Source organism: Aquarana catesbeiana, linkage group LG03 (assembly GCF_042186555.1).
Source record: "Aquarana catesbeiana isolate 2022-GZ linkage group LG03, ASM4218655v1, whole genome shotgun sequence".
NCBI lineage: Eukaryota > Metazoa > Chordata > Amphibia > Anura > Ranidae > Aquarana > Aquarana catesbeiana.
In genome coordinates this window covers 552,176,891-552,198,382 of record NC_133326.1, presented here as the reverse complement: position 1 = coordinate 552,198,382, position 21,492 = coordinate 552,176,891, and the positions used below count along the sequence as shown (strand labels likewise).

Here is a 21,492-nt window from a genome sequence, read left to right as displayed (position 1 = left end):
ACAGCACAGACATCGCATGTGATGTGAACAGCAGTGCGCTGCGAATCACATACGATGTCTGCCACCGCAGCAGTGTGAACCCAGCCTTAGACAGGTTTCACCAAAACAGGTGTCCCTATTTGATGACTTTTCCTCTATTTCTTTTCTGGTGAAAACTTACAATTTTAGATTTTCTCATCACTGATTTCAATGGTCAAAAGGCAAATAGAGAGGGTGAATCTCCCCAGCAAGGAAAAAGCAATAAACCATGACAAAAGTTCTAACCCTTACTCATGCTATAAAAAAAAAAATGGCTTCAGATACACTTGTAGCGCCCTCTCTAGTTAGGCTGCTAGGTTAAATGTAGTTTTTGGCTCCACTGTAGTGAGTGAAGCAGTGATTGATTGTTTTGGTCTGTTCAGGGTTTCCTGAGCTGAGAGTTTGATTCCTCCCACCTGCCTCTGAAGGAATTTTTGAGACTATACGGCAGGGAGATTCAAATGATCAGTGTGAATATTTATCATGCCTTAGCCAATTCCTGGAATGAGGCATCCAGAAGGTGGCTGGGGAGGTGATAAATGTTTCGGAAGCCCTGCTAGGGTGTTCTTTTTTCTTTAGGGACTGTTGGTCCTAGAGCACATGTGTCAAACACTAGGCCCACGAGCTGAATCTTGCCTGCCAGGTCAATTCATGTGGCCCTTGCACCCAGGGACAGAACGTGGCAGAACTCCATTCCACCACCACCAGCTCTCATTCTCTGCTCCCCGCTCACCACTGTCACAAGCCTTCTGATCCACTCATGGCATGGAGATGCAGGTGCAGTGTGGGATGAGGCATCTCATGGTGAGCAGCACTGTGGTCCCCATCTGTGACCGGGTGCACAGGTGCCAACCAGTTATCTCCCTGTAAGTGAAAGAGAAAGGCGGAGCCGTTCACACTGTTGTAGGTGAGATTTGAGGAAGCATTTGGGGTGAGGGGAGAGAGAAGGACTGTGGAGGAAGATATGAGCAGAGGTGGGGGATAAGGAAGAGTGGTGCAGAGGTCACAGCCCAGGAAGGGTGGAATTGAGATGTGGACAGTCTGTGAAAAAGAGCTGAACCTTGCACACTGTGCCTAGCACACTCCTAAACATTACACTCTTTATACAGCACACTGCTCAATCCTGCACTTAATCCTGCCAGCGATGAATGCCAGTCGGATGTAGATCGGATGCTGGTTTTCCAGCATGGCCATTTGACAGAAGCCGGCGGTGAGACCGGCCTCTGTCAGACACGGAGCTGTACACACAGGCTGAAAGTTGGCCGGTTCCTGACAAACTGACTATTTTCTGCCGATTTTTGGCCCAAGTGTGCATCAAGTCTTGAGGAGATATCCCTCCTGCTTTTCCCCACTTTGAAGAAATTGCCTTACATTGTCAATGACAACATCAACGTTACTAAAGCTGACCATACACAGAGCAAATTTTGTCCGGTTCCTGATGAACCAGACAAGACAAAATTCTAGCTGTGGGGGGACTGTTGTCACCCTCCTGCCCAACATACTTTGATCTAAATATGGAAAGAACTGGGCAGATGCTAGTAGCAGGAGATTCCTCCATGAATGTTTAGTGTGAATGGGGGAATCAATAGATTTCTGTTGTTCAGCTTGTGGGGGTAAACAAGAGAAATCTTACAGTGTATGGCCAGCTTAAAGCAGAAATTCACTCTCTCAGTCAACATCTGCCCTTACTCAAGATGGCCACAGCCAGAAATACTAGGGGGTGTTTTTAATAATGTAAATAATGTAATTTCTCAGCAAAATAAAACATGGGGACATGGATGACTAGATGGGTGAATTTGTTTTTAATATTAAAAATGTTTTAAATAGTTTTTTTGGTTTGTGGTACTCAGATGCAGCGTAGTTCCGCTTTAAGACAGGAAGTAAGGGGAAATCTCCTTAAGTGTTTCTATTGCTGCCTTTTTATTCTTTTCAATAGAAGCTACAATGGTCAGGACAACTTCCTGTGTGCAGTTCTCAGTATTTCCTCACCTGGTGAAATGGATTGGAAATAGTGCTACTTACTCCCAGAACTCAGTGACGGTGCTGGTCAGGTTGGTGGTGTCATTCAGCGAGTAGTTGGAGAAACATCGCTCAGTGTTCCAGCTGTTGTCACAGCTCTGCCAGGGCAGGGTCTACAAAGGGCAGAGGGGTACCAGTCAAGCTACACAATATATTCTGTGTCCCACAAAACCATGTCACTACAGTACATATTCCAGCTTTGTATAAAATATTGTATCCTTCACCACTTTTATTCACCACAACATACACAACTCATATCTCCTGTGCTCGAAGGTGGGCCCAACAGTGGTGTTTATCTAGGCTCTTGTCCTGGCAAATCTGGATAGATGCTGCCTTGCTGCCCTCATAAGACTGGGGATGTCTAGATGCACTGAAAATAAAAAATAAACAGAGGGGGCACTGGCCTAGTGCATTATCCTCAATAAAATGTATCAATGTATAAAAAACAGAGAATTAAACTCACAAACGTGCTCTTGAATACAGCATATCAAATTAATAGCAGCTTTTTGTCCACAGTTTCGCATTACAAATGTAAAGTTCCACAGTAGCCACTCTGGGGCTCTGAGGAAGAGACGAAACCTTGAAACGCGCCAGTTTTTCTACCGTGGAACTTTCCATCTGTAATGCTAAACTGTGGACAAAAAGCTGCTATTACTTTGATATGCTGTATTCAAGCGCACATTTGTGAGTATAATTCTCTGTTTTTATACATTAAAGCATTTTATTGAGGATAATGCATTATGCCAGTGCACCCTCTGTTTATTTCTTATTTTAGAACACCTTTAACAACCACTGCATTGCAGCATGCATTTAAACAGTGATTATGTGTTATTTATTCACCACCAGCCAGATTAAAAAAAAACACCTTTTTAAATTCAAATAAACATACTAAACACATACATATTATGCGCCAAAGCCATACAGACCTATCCCCATTTTTCAATTTATAAATGCACTTTTCAATCAATTGGACCCCTGATATAGCATAAATGGGTTGCCGTCACAGTAATGTTGCTTGTGTAGCAAGTTGCCCCTATTTTAGGCAACAGTTACATTTTTTGGTAACAGCAGCAACAACAATAGCAAAGAAGGAACATTGTCCACCTTATCTGTAAAAACGCGGATCCGGAATCAGGATCATCTTGCCTTGCAGACCCCAGATGTTGGTCGACCAGACCTGGTCTCTGCATCCGGCCTTTTTGACCACCACCTCATCCTTGAACAAGGAGCACCCCAAACTTCAATCATCCCTGATATCCAGGAACCTTTCAGAAACTCTGGAAAGTGTGGGCCCTTCCATGGCTTTGGGACATTCAAGCATTCCCATACATATTCATCACACCAATGCTTATGATTTTCCTCCACCTCTTCCATCATGTGTCCAGGTACCGTACATACATACGGATACGTGTCTCTCCGGTACACTGACGGCAGTAGAGGTGACAGCAGCAGCTGGCTTTTCCAGTACAGCTGCAGATGCCAAGTCTCTGCAGTGGGCAGGTGCATGTGACTAAGACTAAAGCCTGGTACACAGCAGGCTGAACGGAAAAAACTGACAGATCTCTTTACTAAAACAAGCAATGTTATTACAGCAGTCTCTCCCTCTGTGCTTTTGTGCTCTGACAAGGGGACTGCCCCCCTGCCAGGACATGCTGATCAATGCTGGCAGTCATTGGCTGCCAGCGTTGATCCGATGCCGGTTTTCCAGCATGCCCATATGGGCCGAAAGTTGGCCGATTTCTGACGAATTGACCATTTTCGGTCGATTTTTGGCCCATTTGTGCCCGGCATAAAGCCTTGAGGAGATATCCATCTCTGGCTTTTCCCCACTTTGGAGAAAATCCCCTACTTTGTGAATAACAACATCAGATATTGGCCTACCAGACCTGGTCTCTGCATCCAGCCTTTTTGGTCACCACCTCATGCTTGAAGAGGGAGCACCCCAACCTTTAACAGCCTTACGATGGGCAGACTTTTCTCGTTGCACCAGTTAAGTCTTTGATGTGCAATTCGAAATGCCCCTCTCACTGGCAGCCAATTTCCTAGACAAAGCTTCTTATTGGCAGTAACTGAAGATCACAACAACTCTCTACTCTACATCCATGCACCAGACAATTCACACAGTGTCCCAACTGTTGATTCTCTGTCGGCTGCTATTGGCAGCGGCAGTATGCACAGAGAGAGGTCCCGGAATGAGCACCCACATGTAGCTCTATCCCCGCAGTGCTGCTGATTTTAATTGGTTCTCCTCCAAACAGCACAGAGGCTATGAGCTACCCAAGCAACAGTCCATTCACTCCGGCTTCAATAAACAGTCTAGTGGTTGTCTTTTTGATATTTATTGCTTGAAGAATTTTAAACAGTAGAGGGGTTGCGGCATGGGATACTCCAAAATGCTCAGCAGTAGATTGTGAACAGAGGACAGTCTTTCTAGCAGTAGCAGTAGTGGGTAATAGTGAACAGTCCAAGGCCCCACAGCTGAAGACCATCGGTCATGTTTTTGGGCACCTGGCTAGCCTGCACCAGAACGCAACTAATGGAACCCAGTGCAGCATCCAGCACACAGTCTCAGGGATTAACTTAAGGTCACTACACACATGTCCCCAGGACAGCTGCCTCCTCTCAGCTTCTTCCGGACACAGCCCAGTGATTGAGAAGGCACCTCCCAGGACTGGATCCCTTGTGGTTTGGTTTTAAAGTCAGCTTTGAGCAAAATCACTTTCAGTGATCTTGGCACCTCTGAGGCCTCCTAGAGCACCCGTTCCATCCACGGGCTGCCTGGCAGCAGCAGCCCCTACATATCTGGAACCCTCCTGGAGAGAAGGAACCCTGCTCGCCAGTGTCTCTGATTTTTTATCTGCACTCCAATCCCCTTCTGCACACTTCACCTTCAGAGATTGGCTGGACCCTAATACAGTAAATATTCAGGCTGGTTGATTTGAATCTCCTGCCCTAAACTCTGGAAGCAGCTTCCAAAGGCAGGGGTAGCAGGGGTAAGCAATCAAACTCCCAGCCTGTGATACGCTGAACAGACCAGACCAGATCAAACAATCACTGCTCCCTTAAAAGAGAAGTATGGGTTTGGGCTTTTTATTTAGATTAATACTTATCTAAGTGGATGCAGCATGGGTCTGCACGCGAAGGGTATGCGATTTTTGGCCAGCAATTTGTCGGGGCAGTGGCTGGTGTTGGCGCTTCAATCATCCTGGCATCATGGTTGATATGATGCCAGAATGATTGAAGCGCATTGTTTCTATTATCACATTGTAAAATAAAATGAAATAGTTTAACTCACCATAATGCAGAATCAGTGGGAGCCCTGAGTGTGTCACTTGCCATGTCGCCTGCCACCAAATGAGGAATGTCACCTGCCACATTGCCACCAGATGAGGAATGTCACCTGCCACCATATTTAGATTGTCACTTGCCACGCTGCATGCCACCTGATACGGAATGTCACTTGCCATGTCGCCTGCCACCAAATGAGGAATGTCACCTGCCACATTGCCACCAGATGAGGAATGTCACCTGCCACCATATTTAGATTGTCACTTGCCACGCTGCATGCCACCTGATACGGAATGTCACTTGCCACGTCGCCGGCCACCAGATGAGGAATGTCACCTCGCTGCCTGCCACCAGATGAGGAATGTCACCTGCCACACTGCCTGCCACCAGATGATGAATGTCACCTGCCACCAGACGAGGAATGCTGCAAGCCACCAGATGAGGAATGTCACCTGCCTGCCACCAGATAAGGAATGTCACCTGCCTGCCACCGGATGAGGAATGTCACCTTCCTGCCACCGGATGAGGAATGTCACCTTCCTGCCACCGGATGAGGAATGTCACCTGCCTGCCACCAGAGTGCTGTCTGCCACAGAGAGCATGAGATGCCGGGCGGGCGGTGAGAGATGATGTAATCTCTCTGCTCCCTGCCGCACCTCTGACACTGACGAGTCCTGTGCTGTGAGGGCAGAAGTGTGGTGATGCGGCGTGGGTGGAGAGAGATGATGTAATCTCTGCTTGCCAGCCCGCTTCTCTGATCCACCTGGCTCTCTCATGCGCCCACGCTTTTAACCCACCGCTAGTGAGCGAATAAAGGATTAAAAGCGCCCGCGTGGCGCTTTGCAGGCGCTGCCCATTGATTTCAGTGCCTCAAAGATGCTGCTTACAGGACTTTTTTAATGTCCTGCCAGCACAGCGCACTCTGGCTTTCACACTGGGATTGCAGATGAGGTATTTTTCAGGTGCTTTACAGGTGCTATTTTTAGCGCTAATGCGCCTGAAAAACGCCTCCAGTGTGAAAGGGGTCTTACTCTCCTCCTGCCCAGCCCTGGTGTCCCTTTTATTGGGCTATTCTGGCTGGGGGGGCCAGAAAGTTTGTCTGATCACTTGACCACTACCATTGGCTGTCACCGTGGTCGCATGATTGGGAGTCAGTCCCGCCATGCGCCTGATCATTACTAGAGAGCAGGAGCTGTGTTTGACAGCTCAGTCACTGTGCTGGGAGTATGCAGTAAGTATGCTCTCAGCACAGAAACCCCTGCTCCCATTAACCCATATGTGTGTTATGTTGGCGTTAAAGTCCCCTCTTTGCTTTAAGTAAGCTTTAGCACTTTTGAATTGAAGTTTGAATTTGAATGTGAAAGTACTCTGGCTTAGCTCAGGCTTCACCCAATAGAACTGATCATTGAATGGATAAGGTTGGATAAGCTGTGTGAAATTGGCACCCCATGTTTGTAAAACCTGAATAAAAATATACCATTCGTTTGTGCCGTGTTTGTGCTGATTTGTGCCGCAAAAATGAGCGCTTGTGCCAGTTCGGTTTCTGAGATATTAAACATTCAAATTAATGCAAGCCTTGCCCACTTTGCACCCCATGTTGCTGAATTTTAAAAACAAGCACGCCATTCGTTTGTGCCGTGTTTGTGCTGGTTTGTGCTGCAAAAATAAACGTTTGTACCGCTTTGGTTGCGGAGATAGAATGGTGTATTTTTATTCAGGTTTTACAAATATGAGGTGCTAACTTCACACAGCTGGTTGGATAGGGTGAAAATATTTTATGTATACCCAATCATTCTGAATAAAAAGGAAAAATAATGATGGCATTTTCTACTTACCGAGGAGAAGGAATTGAAGAGATAGTACAGTGCCCAGGCAATGATTACAATATAGTAAATATTAAGCCAAAATGACAGCACCACTGCAGCCATGCCGACCCCTGGAATGAGGACACAGTATAGTGAGTATTTGGTAAAAATAATGAGAAGCATATTGTAGCAATAATATTATACACATTGTTTAACTTCTAGGGACCAACAGTAAGGTCCCAAATAATCCTAACCATCATTAGCACTATTCTCATGGAAGGGTGAAGGAAACAGATAACAGACATAAAACAGGATAATTTATGTAACAAAAAATTTCAAATTTCACTGGACCTGCAGCTCTACATTTGCGAAGATTTCACTGTTGTCTTGTGCCCGTTGCTTGCCTTAGGGTGCCTGGGAAAGGGGGTTTCAAAGCACAAGCTGTGGAGCGAACCTGACATCTCCATCCTGGTTTCACTACCATCACTTGACTTGCCTACTTGTTCCAGGCCAGTGATTAATGTAGCAAAGATAAGACTAATGACTTTAGAGCTTGTTCTTAACCAAACATGTTCATGATTGATTAACATTGTGTGAAAGGTAATGCTGAAAAATGACAATTCCAAGGACATGGGACCTGACCAGTGTCTTATGACCATTTTTTGCATTTAGATGTCCATGAAGAAGGTGTTCCCCTGAGTGTGAGAAGGTGGCCTATCACATAGCTGATTGTGATGCAACAGTCATTCAGCAAGGATGCTGGCTGCAAAGTCTTATGCATAGATCTATTAAAAAATAGAGCAGTGCATCCCCCCCCCCCCAGCAAATTTTTACTATTTTTTTTGGAAATGCCAGGTGATCAGAGATTTTTTGGTAGGAAGTTACCACTTGCATTGCTCAGCTACTTGCTATCCCCATTCCCATGTTGGTCTCAGTCTGTCTTCTTGGCTCTATGATCCCCTTATACAGAGTCACTTATTTTATAGGGGTTGTACAAAAAGCTTGGTTAGTCTCTTCTTCCACTGCTGGGTGAGATTGACGCAATAGCTTTATAGTAGAGGCCATCAGGTAATTATACCTTTTCAATGAATACTGTACCATGGGCTTACTATATGGGATTGTTTTAATTTTTAAGGGCCCCCCTGGGCGTGGCCACATTAGGTTAGCCCCCTACAATATGGCAGTTCTAAGGCCTCACTTATCCTCCTTCTAGCTTTCTAAACACTCTTGAAGTAAACCTCATATTTTGGGCATACTTTGGCACTCTTTTATAGGTGTAATTGATCCTGCTCTATTGATAGACTTAGGGTGAAGGGAGATGAGTTGGGGTTGGAGGGTGGGTTACAGGTGGGTTTTTAGGGTAGAGCTAGTAGGTCTCTGTTAGCAATAATTAGTGGTCTCTAGGTATCATCGTTAACAATTGTACTGTATTGTTTGGCCCTGTGTGGCCTAAATGATTGGTGGCGCTGTTTTGTGTGGCCACCAATGTTTTAGATTTTAAATTTCATGAAAATACCCAATAAAAAGAATAGAGAAAAAAATAGAGTAGAGTAGTTTAGTGCTAGACCTCTGTGAGAGTGAATATTCCAAAGCACTTTTTCTCAGGAGAGCTACCAAACTCCCAAAGGCACTGTGGATGTGCACGGACATGGTCCTCAGTGCATTGTTCTAAGGTGTGTGGGAAAGGAAGGTGTGAGCAAAAAATTATTTTGGGAATTTTTGGGCAGCTGCTAAACATGCAATCAGAGCAGACCTAATGTTATTGTTTTTCAACCCCAGGATTTGGAAAAAAAGGAATTTCCCTAGACCTTAATTTCCAAAGGCACGGTGGATGTGCACGGACATGGTCCTCAGTGCAATGTTTCAAGGTGTGTGGGAAAGGAAGGTGTGAGCAAAAAATTATTTGGGGAATTTTTGGGCAGCTGCTAAACAAGCAATCAGAGCAGACCTAATGTTGTTATTTTTCAACCCCAGGATTTGGAAAAAAGGAATTTGCCTAGACCTTCATTTCCAGTCCAGTTTTACAAAGTCCTGATGAAGTGGGCCCATTGGCATTCCCAAAACATTGATGGTTGTTTTTTAGGCTGGGTTCACACCTCCGATGGATGTGGCTCACAGCAAGGGTCCGATGCATCCCCGTTCTCCACTTTAATTTTTGCCTGAATTCGGTCCTGAAATGGAGCAAAAGACGCACAATACTCCTGTGCAAGCAGCTGTGCAGACGCAACAGAGGTATGTGAACCGGCTCCATAGAGAGTCGGTCACAATCTCCTGTCATGCGAATTGGATGCGGGGAAATCCACATCCAATTCGATTAGCATAGGTTTAAACCTAGCCTTAAACAATTACTGTGACCAATTAACCTTATCTGGACGGGACTGCCAGCTGGCCATAGATGGATCAAAATTCAGCTTGTTCAGCATGGACCTGAAAGAAATCAATCTAATGACTGTCTTCTCTCAAACGAAAATGTTAGAAAATTTCCACCTGATCCAGTGCATTTTGACAGTGGAGGAGTCTTGCTGTCAGCACCAGGGAGGATTCCTTTATCCACCTCAAAACAATTCACTATGGCCAGCTTTACTTTTATAGGCATTTTATTTACAGTATACATACCTTTTTATGTATAGATTTTGTCATTTATAATAATGTGGAATGACAACCATGTAAAAGTGCAAAAAAATGCAATTTCCAGAAAACCTTACAGTTAACATTCACATGATGTTTTTTCTCATACCCTGTTTCCCCGAAAATAAGACCTAGCGTGATTGTCGGTGATGGCTGCAATATAAGCCCTACCCCCCAAATAAGCCCTAGTTAAAGTCCTTGTAGGTCTTATTTTCAGGGTAGGGCTTATTTTCCGGGAAACAGGGTAGAGCTTATTTGGGGGGTAGGGTTTTTATTGCAGCCATCACCGACAATCACGCTAGGTCTTATTTTCGGGGAAACAGGGTATTGAGCACTATTAATACAAACACTGTACCTTTAAACATGGGAGCCAGTTTCCACACCCCCAGGCCTCCAATAGATGTGAATTGTCCCAGAGCCGTCTCCAGGAAGAACAGCGGGATTCCGGCAAAGACTAGTGTCAAGAAGTATGGGATAAGAAATGCTCCTGGATAAAACAAAGTCATGGTATGTTGGAAACAAATTTAAAGTGTTACTAAACCCACAACAGTAAAATCAGTCTGTAAATGCAGTAAAGTATGCTTGTTAGACTCACTGTGGAACCTAAATGGTTAATCCTCTGCATTGTGTAAAAAGGCTGCTTGATCTTGTATGCACAGATGCTCCCTTCCCTGCACAGTCCCCCTGGACAAGTCCGGATAAGACAGAGCCTTTGGAGTCAGGCTGCACATGCTCAGTTTGGTGTGTATTGCTAGAGAGTTTTTTTTGTTCTTGGGAAAGTGTATATGATCAGCACAGGCCAATCAGCACTGTCCAGACATGTCTAGACAGATGATCAGGAGCCCTGCAGCCTCATAGGACTGCTCAGTGCAGTATGAAAACTCCTCCTACAAGCTTCACCAGGAACTGATAGAAGTCAAAAGACTGCTATATACTCCTGATGAGAAAAGGTATTTAGCTGTTTATATTTACTAAAATGATTGCATTTCCATGCTCTGTGTGCTGTGTGAGGCCAGATATAGTGAATGCAAGTTCTGGGTTTAGTAACACTTTAGTTAAAGTGTACTTCTAGCCCTACCTTTAGGCTGCATTTGCATTGGTGTTTAGCCTCAGTGTGAATACCAGAGTAGGAATTGTGAAGCTGTGAGTGAACAGGTAATTGCTCGGCTGATGCACCTTTTCACTCACAGCAGTAGATTTGGCTGGAATTTGCCATGGCTAAAAGCCTATGTAAAAACATCCTTAAGCCCCATACACACTATCAGATTTTCTGCTGATATTGTCCTTCAGATTTACCAAAACCATATAATATAAGGTCAAGCCTTAGGAGTTTCAATTTGTATGCAGTCAGGCAGGCCCTTGTACTACATGGTTTTGGTAAATCTGAAGACAAAAATCAGCAGAAAATCTGATAGTGTGTATGGGGCTTTAGTCTTGCACAGCTGTACAGGCTCCTCTCGTGTTGAAATTGCTTACTATGATTTCACTGCACACTGTGAGTTCTCCCAATGTGTCCTAACTGGAGGACATCCATAATTATCTAGTTCTTTCATCCCTAGCTTGACTGTAGCTTGAAAAATAATCACATGTAGGTGTTACCTGATGTAGCACCCTGATGTTTAGGCAGGGTTGCTATTATATTTATTTGCCAGGTGATAGTTGCCTTGGCCAATTGTTAGGAGGTCAATTGATTTCTTCCTAATTCTGGAGTTGCTGCACTTCTCTCTTCTGTCACTAGATGGCCGGGTATCTGGTGACATTAGATAAGCGAAGGCATTGCAAGAACAGATTAGGAATGAATGGGGTGTCTCAGCCAATAGGCAGGGATTTTCTTGGGTCCCTTGGCCTGCTGGAAGAACATATTTTTTTGGGTGGATTCAGGTGATCGGGGTTCTGTGCCACCTGGACAGCTGTCTGGGTGGACATGTGTCGTGTTGCCACGGGCTGCTGGGCCGGAGACCTGGGGCCTGTCCCGGGGACATCTGGCTGCTGGGCTATCTGAGCCTATCCAGAAGTAGTGCAGGGTTGGGCCTGCGGTCTTGTAGTCCAACCAGAAGTAACAGTTCCGCCGGCCGGGGAGCCAGACGTTCCCAGCGGTAGAGGGGAAGCTGTCGCCACAAAGGGACCATCCACCTTGCTACCAGAGACCACTGTGAGTAAGCTGAGGCCAGTACCAGAGCAGACTTCTTGCCAACCGGGGACAGTGAAAAAGGGGGAAAGCATCAGCAAGTAATATAACAAAAGGGCAATCAGCGCAAACTAAATAATTATGAACTATGCAAGCTGAACACTAAAGGTAACACCAACCTCAAAAATAAATCATAAATAGTAATAAGTGCAGCGCAAAATATATCAAGACTAAAATGTATGCAGAGTCCAATAATCATGGAACAGTAATAAAATTATTAAAATGATAAACTGAAGTCCATAAAAACTGCAAACACAATTCTTCTGGGAACTGACAGATAGCTCTTTCCACCTGATGGATAGGGAGAAGTAAATCAATGTATATGATTGTGCTTACCAGCTCCGGTGGACCCCTTAGGCTCGATTCACACCTATGCATGTTGCTTTTGAGCGTTTTTGGAGGTTTTTTTTTCATGCTGGGCACGTTTTTGAGCAGCGTTTTTGCGGCGTTTTTGCCGCGTTTTTGCCGCGATTTGCGTTTTGCGTTTTTTTTTTTTTTTTTCATTTTTTTTTACAGTCTTAAAAAAAAATTACAAAAAAAAATAAATAAAAAAAAATCAAAAAAAAACCGGCAAAAACGCACCAAAAACGCATCAAAAACGCTGCAAAAACGGTGCACTTGCGTTTTTGATGCTTGTCCATTGAAAACCATTACATGCAAAACGCTGCTTTTTGCATGAAAAAAAGTCCCCGACCCTTTCCAAAAACGCAGAGATACAAAAAAGCATTGATGTGAACATGTTCCATAGGAACCCATGTTAAAAAATTCCCGTGCATTTCTGCAAAATGCAAAATGCATCAAAAAACGCGCTAGTGTGAATGGGGCCTTAATTACAGGGGGTCAGAAACAGCATGAATGAACTCAAGGCAAAACAGCTGGGCTACTGGTCATCAGCCAGGAGATATCCATCCAGAGAGCGGGGAATCCCGTCAGGTAGAAGGTGGATCCGTAGTAAACTGGCAAAGTGCTCAGCGGTGGTTTCACCTCATTTGCTGCCATTTGGAGACTTCTTGCCCAAAAGACTGGGAAAGTTGGGACAGCTACACTGACCTGGGAGACCACCACAGGTGGCTAGAGGGTCCAGGAGGGTGGAGAAAGTCTGCTGGAAGAAGGAGCTGGAGAACACTGTTTGGAGGCCAGGAGCGGGCCTGTGCAGCGAGGTGAAACCACCGCTGAGCACTTTGCCAGTTTACTACGGATCCACCTTCTACCTGACGGGATTCCCCGCTCTCTGGATGGATATCTCCTGGCTGATGACCAGTAGCCCAGCTGTTTCTCCTTGAGTTCATTCATGCTGTTTCTGACCCCCTGTAATTAAGGGGTCCACTGGAGCTGGTAAGCACAATCATATACATTGATTTACTTCTCCCTATCCATCGGGTGGAAAGAGCCATCTGTTAGTTCCCAGAAGAATTGTGTTTGCAGTTTTTATGGACTTTCATTTATCATTTTACTTTCCAATATTTTTATTGAATATAGTGTATAAAAAATATACAATACATATTGCTCAAATATAAACAACAATGTAGAAGAGATTGAGAGAACAGAACTCGGCCAACATGGCCTACACACAGTACATATAGCAAAATGTAACATTTTTACTGGTGAGTATATCAGTTCTACATCTGTCTGTCCTTACATTTTAGTTGCCCCAGAATCGTTACCTTATCACTTATGTATTCCTTGTAGAGAGGTTGTGGCACCGGGAGCCCACCCGTCCACCCCAGATGGGATCTACTCTGCGGACGAGAGGCTCCCAACCCCCCAATCCCCCCCACTTTCAAGCAGCTATGCTACTATCGCTTCTTGATTCTTTGCTAATATTGCGAGGGCAATAACACCAGACAGGAGAACCTACATAAACTAATAAATGTAGAGAGAGGAAAAATTAAAGAGCAAGGGGGCAGAAGAAGATCAGTTTATCATTTTAATAATTTTATTACTGTTCCATGATTATTGGACTCTGCATACATTTTAGTCTTGATATATTTTGCGCTGCACTTATTACTATTTATGAAGCATCAGCAAGTGCCAAGTCAGGGACCCAACGGGACAGCAGAGGTGACGCTTGTGGAGTGCCAAGCCAGGGACCTAACGTGTCAGCAAGGGTGAAGCTTGAGGAGTATCTGTTAGAGTGCCAAGCCAGGGACCCAGCAGTGAAGCGGGGGTGAGGCTTGAGGAAGATACTGAGTGCTACAGTGAAAGAGCTCAGGGTATCCGGTGGCTAGTGGATCTGAAGTCTAGAGAGAGAGACTGGGAGCTCGTTGAGTGAAGACCCACCATGAGTGAGTGTGGGGTAAAGAGAACTATTCGTGTTGCAGATAGTTTAATACCTTTACCATTAGTAACAGCTACAAGATTGTTGCCATGGGAGACAGTAGTTCTACCTATACAGAGGTGGTGTCTGGCTGGAGGCCTACACCTATATGGCTGTCTACCTATAGAAGTCACGGAGTCTGCCAATTAACATTGCCTCTGCCTAAGGGTGTCTTGGCCCTAACCCTCTCTCCCACAGTTCTGGTTAGGAGACAATAAATCTCTTTGTATTAAAAAAGTGTCTGGCGCCTACCTGTTCATCTTGTATTGCACCCACCATGCCTTGTAGCCCATTCTACACTAAAGGATGTCAGCTGTCCTTAACTCTGGAGGTCACCATTGGGCTTCAGGGGCCCCGGGACTTTGCTACACTAGGATTGTCAGCAGCCTGCCTTGGAACACCCACCACTCCATCACTCCATTGACCATTCAGCCTTCAAGACATATGGATATTTACATAACTCCTTCCAAGAGTCAGCTTCTTGCTTGCATCAGGACTGATAGCTCTTGAGATAAGTACTAAAGTGACGTTTGTGATAGGATTGCTCCAATACCGATATCAGTGCTGACACTAAGTATTTGCACGAGTACTTGTACTCTTGCAAATGCTCCAATACTAAAACCGATACTTTTTCGTGCAGTGTGATTTGAACCCATACAAAATTAATGGGCGCAAATTGTACTGCAAAGAATGGCATGTGATCTGAACAGGAATGCGTTGCGATCCCTGTCTGAATCACATGCGGTTTCCTGCATCACTCCGGTTCATACATATGCTTGCTGAAATCTCTTTCTAGTGGGATTCAGGCACGCATTGCTGTGTGAATACCATAGCGTTTTAAATGTAGTGTGGTTCTCCGAAGGCGAAGGCTCCCTCCCTAGCAGCATGACTCCAGTGGCAACCGGGCGCAGACTAGCGTTATGGAGATCCATGGCCTGGTCACATGGTACAGGAAGGACAGAGTCAAGTGAGAGCAAGTGGGAGGTCTGCGCTATATGCTTGGCGGGACCCCATTCTGTTACTGGGAGTGAGGTAATATGCTGACTGGTGGAGTGGGCGCAAGTCCCTCCTAATGCAAACATACCAGTTACAGTGTGTAGTGACATGGGACAAGTCGCTTTTCAGAGGAACTCTGCACTTTATTACTACACACAATGAAGGCTCATCTCTAAGATGGAAAATTGCCTTAATGTTTGATCATTCACATTATACGCTCGAGGGTTACCCCCACATGCACGGGTGCAGTAAGCCCCACCCACATATGGCCAGCTTTACACTTATAATTACTAAAGGATAATATAGATAGTATTTTGATTACAACTAGTTTTGCAGGGTCAAGAGGCAGTCTTTTCTTCCTGTGTGGCAGAATTGGGCTCTGTTGACCAAGGGGGGGGGGGGTTGCCAAATCAGATGGCATTTAAAATTGGCTTGATTTGTTGTACAAATTTATTTACAGCCCAGGTAACCATGTAACATGTATGGAACTGATACCATCTCACCTCCTCCATTTTTTCCACACAAATATGGGAATCTCCACACATTTCCCAGCCCGATGGCATACCCCACGCAGGACAACAAAAAGTCAAATCTCCCTTTCCACGTTCCTCGGTCCTCTGTGTCCGATTTCTTCTTGGCAGCTGCTGGAACTGAACAGTGAGTTTCGATGGGCAAAGCATGCCGTACCTCACTTGGTGAGGTTAGCTCCACAGAGTCACTATCAATCTTTCCCATACTGGTCCAGCAAAGAGGGGGAAGAGATCGGGCCTTCTCAAAAGGGGGTAACTTAACAAAGACAACAACCAAGACTGGCAGAGCAGAGCCAACCGACCAAGATTCTTCAGAGAGACTAGAAAGGTGCCAAAAAGGGAATGCTGAGTTGGGTCAAAGCTGTTGGGATAAAATATATATTTCAAAGTAGATGTAAACCTAATCACTAAAATATCATATAAGTTTAAACATGATGATGTCATTTCAAAAATCATTTTCAATCTAATCAAATCTGCAGCTGGTCATCCTGCCAGGAAGGTCTTTGTTCAGGCACTTCCTGTTATAGGGTAACAAATTTCTCCCAATTGCGATCTTCTTTGATCACCTAGTCACATGCACCCCTTGTGGTGACTGCAAGTCGCTATGCTGACACACATTGCATATGTATGATCCAATGTTGTAGCTGTCAGGAAGCCAAGCCAGGGCAGAATGAAGCAGCCCACACTGAAGGAAGTGCTTGCGAATAGCAGGAGATCAGAAGCACTGAGATAAGCCCTTAACAATAGCCCCTGTGTAGCTGGGTGCTCTCCCCCCTCCCGCCCCAGATTGAGAGTGACAGAGCTCAGGAGGAGATTGGCTCTGCATGTTCCTGTCCACTCGCCCCCTACTCCTGTCAGCATCGGGCTAAGTCCCTCAGCATCTCTACTGGCTTCCAGTCCAGTTCAAGATTCTCTTACTTACCTTTAAGGTAATTTACAACCTTGCTCCTCTGAACTATCTTTCTGAACTCCTGCACATCAACAGACCCTCCCGCACTCTAGGGTCTTCTTCCATCCATCTCAATGTTGGGAATCCACTATGGGAATGCGAGCCTTTAACTGTTCTGACCCTCGACTTTGGAACACCCTGCCTCCTGACATCCACAACATTGACTTCTTACCTATCTTTAAACCACGTCTCAAAACTCAACTCTTTAAACTAGCATACCCTGTTTGACTTCATTGGTTTGTTTTTGTAATTCAATGTTTATGTAATGAATAGTTATTCTATTTGATATTTTCTGTAGCTCTGATGCTATCCTCGTAAGATGACCTTCGATGTTCTGAAAGGCGCCATTAAATAAAATGTATTATTATTATTAATATGTGTCATCCACACTCGCTGCCTGCTCTGTTCCTTCCCCCCTCCCTCCTGGGTTACGGTGGCAAGGGACCAATCAATACAGAGGAGAAAAGGATAAGGGGACATGTAGTCCCCAGAGACAGTGCTGCCTATAAGTAATAGTGGGCTCTGAGCTGCACTACACTACTATTTTCTATAGGCAGCGCTGTCTCTGGGGCTACATGTCCCATCATCCTTTTCTCCTTTGTGTTGATTGGTCCCTTGACTAACCCAGGAGGGAGGGGGAAGGAACAGAGAGGGCGGTGGGCAGGGGCCCGCTGCTGACAGGAGAAGGGGGGCGAGTGGGCAGGAACACGTAGAGCCGCTTTCCTCTGCTCTGTCACTCTTGTGGCTGTGTGGGGCGGGGGTACAAGTGGGGAGAGTGGGGGAAAAGCACCTGGCTACACTAACATTACCAACAATCAGCCATAACCTTAATGGTTGCCACTTTCAACCAATTTTTATTAACCCAACCAATTAAGCCAACCTACCAACTTCCCTGCCATATATACAAAAAAATGTAGTTTTATTGCTACAAACTGCTGGTGGTAGCTTTCCTTGACTTGTTCACTCATTTGAAAGTGGTTAATATTGATAAAAGACTTCCCTGTGTATGGTCAGCATAACTCTCAACCTAACCCTTATATTGCACCTAACCCTTGAAAACAAACTCTTAAACCAATGCCCTAACATCAAATCCAACCCCTTTAAAATAGGATTAAATCCTCAGTGATCACTTAATACATTGAGCACAATAAAATAAAAATTCCTCAATAAACTATTTGTTAACATTTTTATCCCAGTACTTGCAGTTTGCAATTCTCAATGCTGCTGGCTCCTGCTCTCTCAGTGCTGCTCCCCTGAACTTCTGGTCTTCAAAGAAAAGTATTACCAATGAACAGTGCAGTCCTGAGTCAGCTTGGAGAAATGGGGGAGGGGGGGCTTAGAGGAGGAAGGAGCACAGGAGTGCCTGGTTATTTTAGGCAATGGGGCTGTGTGTTTCTATTGATACGCACATGGTGGGGGGCACAACTCTAGTTCCTGCATGCAAGGGTGGCTCCATAGGCTGCTGCTAGAGAAAGGAGCCTCCCTGAAACAGGAAACCTGGGACAGTGATCATCCAGCTTAAACTGGAATATAGGCTAGGATAAAATGATAAAGAATATGCATACTCATAGATTAAAGCAGTTGCTGACAGTACTTCAAAAACGGAAGGTTTTAGTACCACTTTAAAATATATTAACTAACATCTCACAAATGTTTTTTTTTTTGTTTTTTTTTTTTTATAGTTGGCGCTAAAGTCTCACGTACACTGCTGCTGCTAAACGGACGTTTAGGAGCAGTTGGGCATTTTTTTCAACTGCTCCTGAACTCTCCTCTGTGTTATCTTATCAGTACATGTACACAGGGTCCTTTATAGTCATTTCTAGGCAGTTGAGATTAGAGGCCTTTTTTGAAAGCAAAAAAACAAGTTCAGACGCTGAGTTTAGAGGCATTTCAAGCACCAAACGCTTCAAAATGCGGCTAAACGCATTTAGCCGCATTTCGTTTTCATTTTTGGCTATTTTGAAAAAAAAAATAATAATGTATTTTTTTAAAACACTTCTAAATGCGCCAAAACGCCGCTAAACGCAGCATGTAAACACTGCAAAACTGACTTTTTAAACGTGGGTTACTATTTGTCAAATTTAATTATTTAGGAGAGGTTGTAAAAATGTCCCGTGTACATTAAGCCTAAAACAAAGGAAAGGAAAACTTAAATGTGGATACCTGTTCCGTTGACAACTTTCCCTTCAACCTTCTGGAAAATCTCTCGAGTGGAACAAAGGCAGCAAAATCTACCCACCGTGGGTTCTTCTAACCATTCCTTACTCCCTCCAATAAAATATGTGTATAGATATACACCTTTGTCTCAAAGACAAACAGACCCTGTTTGGGTTGAAATCCGTAATAGTTTGTTTCCGAGGATTTACACTTGTCAGCTGCCGACAAAGGAATGTTTGATCCCAAGCATGTGAAACCTCAAATAAATGTGTGCATAGAATTTGGGTGAAATACAGAGACTGCATAATATTTTTTATATGCGGTATGAATTTTGCAGCCATTGATCTAAACAGCTGCTCCATACCTGCAATGGAATCATCTGATATGTTTCAGTACTATTTTGAATCCTCAGATTTTTAGACAATATCAGGATTATGGATTTCAACACATAATACATAATAAGATATGAACTTTTTATTGATTATGAGATGCTGATCACATGTTTGATACTATACAAACAGGTAGCTGAAGATACCAAGTTTGACAGGTGACAGGTGGAGCTATGTACTGTTGGATCAGCTGTCACTAAAAACACTTTAAATAATAGTATTGTTATAATTCAAATTCATATGTAAAAGTTCAGATCTTGGTAAAAAATAAAATGTTTTTTTAATCTCTATTTTATAATCTAAATCATTACCAACTCAGAAAAGTACCTTCTATAGCACTCACTCTCCAAATTTCCTTTTTTTCCTGCTGTGATCTGCTTTCCTGTTATAGGATGGCGCAATTCATTCTCTATGGGCCACGACTATAGGATTTGAAGTGTGCATAAAGCAGCGCACATGGCCACAACTAATGTGCACTGCTTGTCCAAACAAACAGAAGCGAGCGGGAAAAGGAGAAGTTCAGTAGCTCACAGAGGACATTACAAAGGAGGCAGAAAAACACAGTAATGCCCCGTACACACGATCGGAAATTCGGCCAGCAAAAGTCCGATGAGAGCTTTTGGTCGGAAAATGTGACCGTGTGCATGCTCCATCGGACTTTTGCTGGCTGAATTCCCACCAGCAAAAGATTGAGAGCAGGTTCTCTATTTTTTGGTTGGAAAAAGTTCAGATCGGAAATTCCGATCGTCTGTACAAATTTCGACATGCAAAATTCCTACACATGCTTGGAAACAATTTGACGCATGCTCGGTAGCATTGAACTTTATTTTCTCGGCTCGTCGTAGTGTTGTACGTCACCGCGTTCTTGACGGTCGAAAGTTCAGAGAACTTTTGTGTGACCGTGTGTATGCAAGGCAAGCTTGAGCGGAATTCCGTCGGAAAAACCATCCAAGATTTTTCAGACGGAAATTCCACTCATGTGTATAAGATGCAATTTTACAAACAATGGATTACGGAGCCATGAAGTAGTGGATGTGTATAGAATATTTTTGGAAAAAAAGGATATTGTTTAGTGTCACTTTAAGGGCTTGTTCCCAACAGGTCTGTTATTCTGCATTGATCAACACAGACTCAATAAAAGGAACCAGAGAAAGTAAATGCTTTTACATGCCCTGTTTACACCATGCATTGGTGTGTGTAGCAAAAAAAATTCAGTATGTCATGCAAAATAAAGCATTGTGCTGTTGTGCAATGAGTTAAATGAAGTTTTTCTTTTTTAAACTTAAATAAAGTTAAAAAACAAAACAAAAACACTGTGATGTGTTGTAACCTGTTGTAACAACACATGGCAGTGTGTGCATGGTATGTGCACCAGCTGCTGTGAACAGGCCCATTCACTTAGATTACAAGACAGGAATTTGAAGCTGCATGTAGCAAAACATATATATCCACAATATATAAGGTGGACATTATTTAAAAAAGAAACTCTCATTAGCCTGCCTGAATCCACACTGTACGATCCAGTGTACCCCACGATTCTTTGTATCCTATGCCTACGTAAGGAGGTGTCTGGGATCAAACCCAGGATTGCAGTTGTAAACCATGTGCATTTTCTAGCTGAGCCACTTCAGTTAATATCTTACTAAAAGTAATATTAATAGTTCTGAGGGCTTCCTTTTCTCATCTCTTTATCTAACTATACCCATATCTAAATTTATAAGATTTACAGACACCTTAATAAACAAGATGGCACCCATTGTCAGCTTACCTTGAACTGCTCCTCCATGTGTCCCGCCATTCACTGACGCTGTACCCAAAGTGGTTGCCCACCAGCGCTCTGTGCTCCCACCGGACCCCTCTCCATCATTAGCTTAGATATTGACAGGGTGTTAATGAGCTTCCAGTTTATGTCCAATATAATCACCATCAAGTCAGAAGGCAGCGCTGACTTGTACTGTGTCCCTAAAGGATGGCAATTTGGATCTGTGAGGGTTTTCTTTATGATCCACAAATCTGCTTACTGCTGACTGTGCCCTGAAAAATGGTCAGAGATGGTCAGAATGAAGCAGCGGGATGGCCAAATTTTGCATTGATTGTTTACAATTACTTCAGAGTGGGTCCTTTAAAAATTCTGTTTTCCAGTTTGAGATTTATGACATCTTAAAGGGAAGCAGATATTTCTATTTAGGATTTAGCTTCATATTAGGG

General features: G+C 44.0%; 1 protein-coding gene across 2 annotated transcripts in view; it reads right to left on the bottom strand.

The window, feature by feature from the left end:
- The window catches only part of LOC141132791 (sodium- and chloride-dependent GABA transporter 1-like), a 54,250-nt gene extending 33,072 nt beyond the window's left edge, over positions 1-21,178 (bottom strand). Inside the window, exons 1-5 of one of the 2 annotated variants that reach the window (XM_073621654.1) lie at positions 21,053-21,178; positions 15,763-16,150; positions 10,114-10,245; positions 7,161-7,261; positions 2,041-2,150 (exon numbers count right to left, since the gene is read on the bottom strand). In XM_073621654.1, the coding sequence (XP_073477755.1) occupies positions 2,041-2,150; positions 7,161-7,261; positions 10,114-10,245; positions 15,763-15,994 (575 nt within the window). In that variant the 5' untranslated portion in view covers positions 15,995-16,150; positions 21,053-21,178. Of the gene's footprint in view, positions 1-2,040; positions 2,151-7,160; positions 7,262-10,113; positions 10,246-15,762; positions 16,151-18,901; positions 19,092-21,052 lie in introns of those variants that run through there. The other variant, XM_073621653.1, reaches the window with a different exon arrangement.
- Positions 21,179-21,492: the final 314 nt, after the last annotated feature.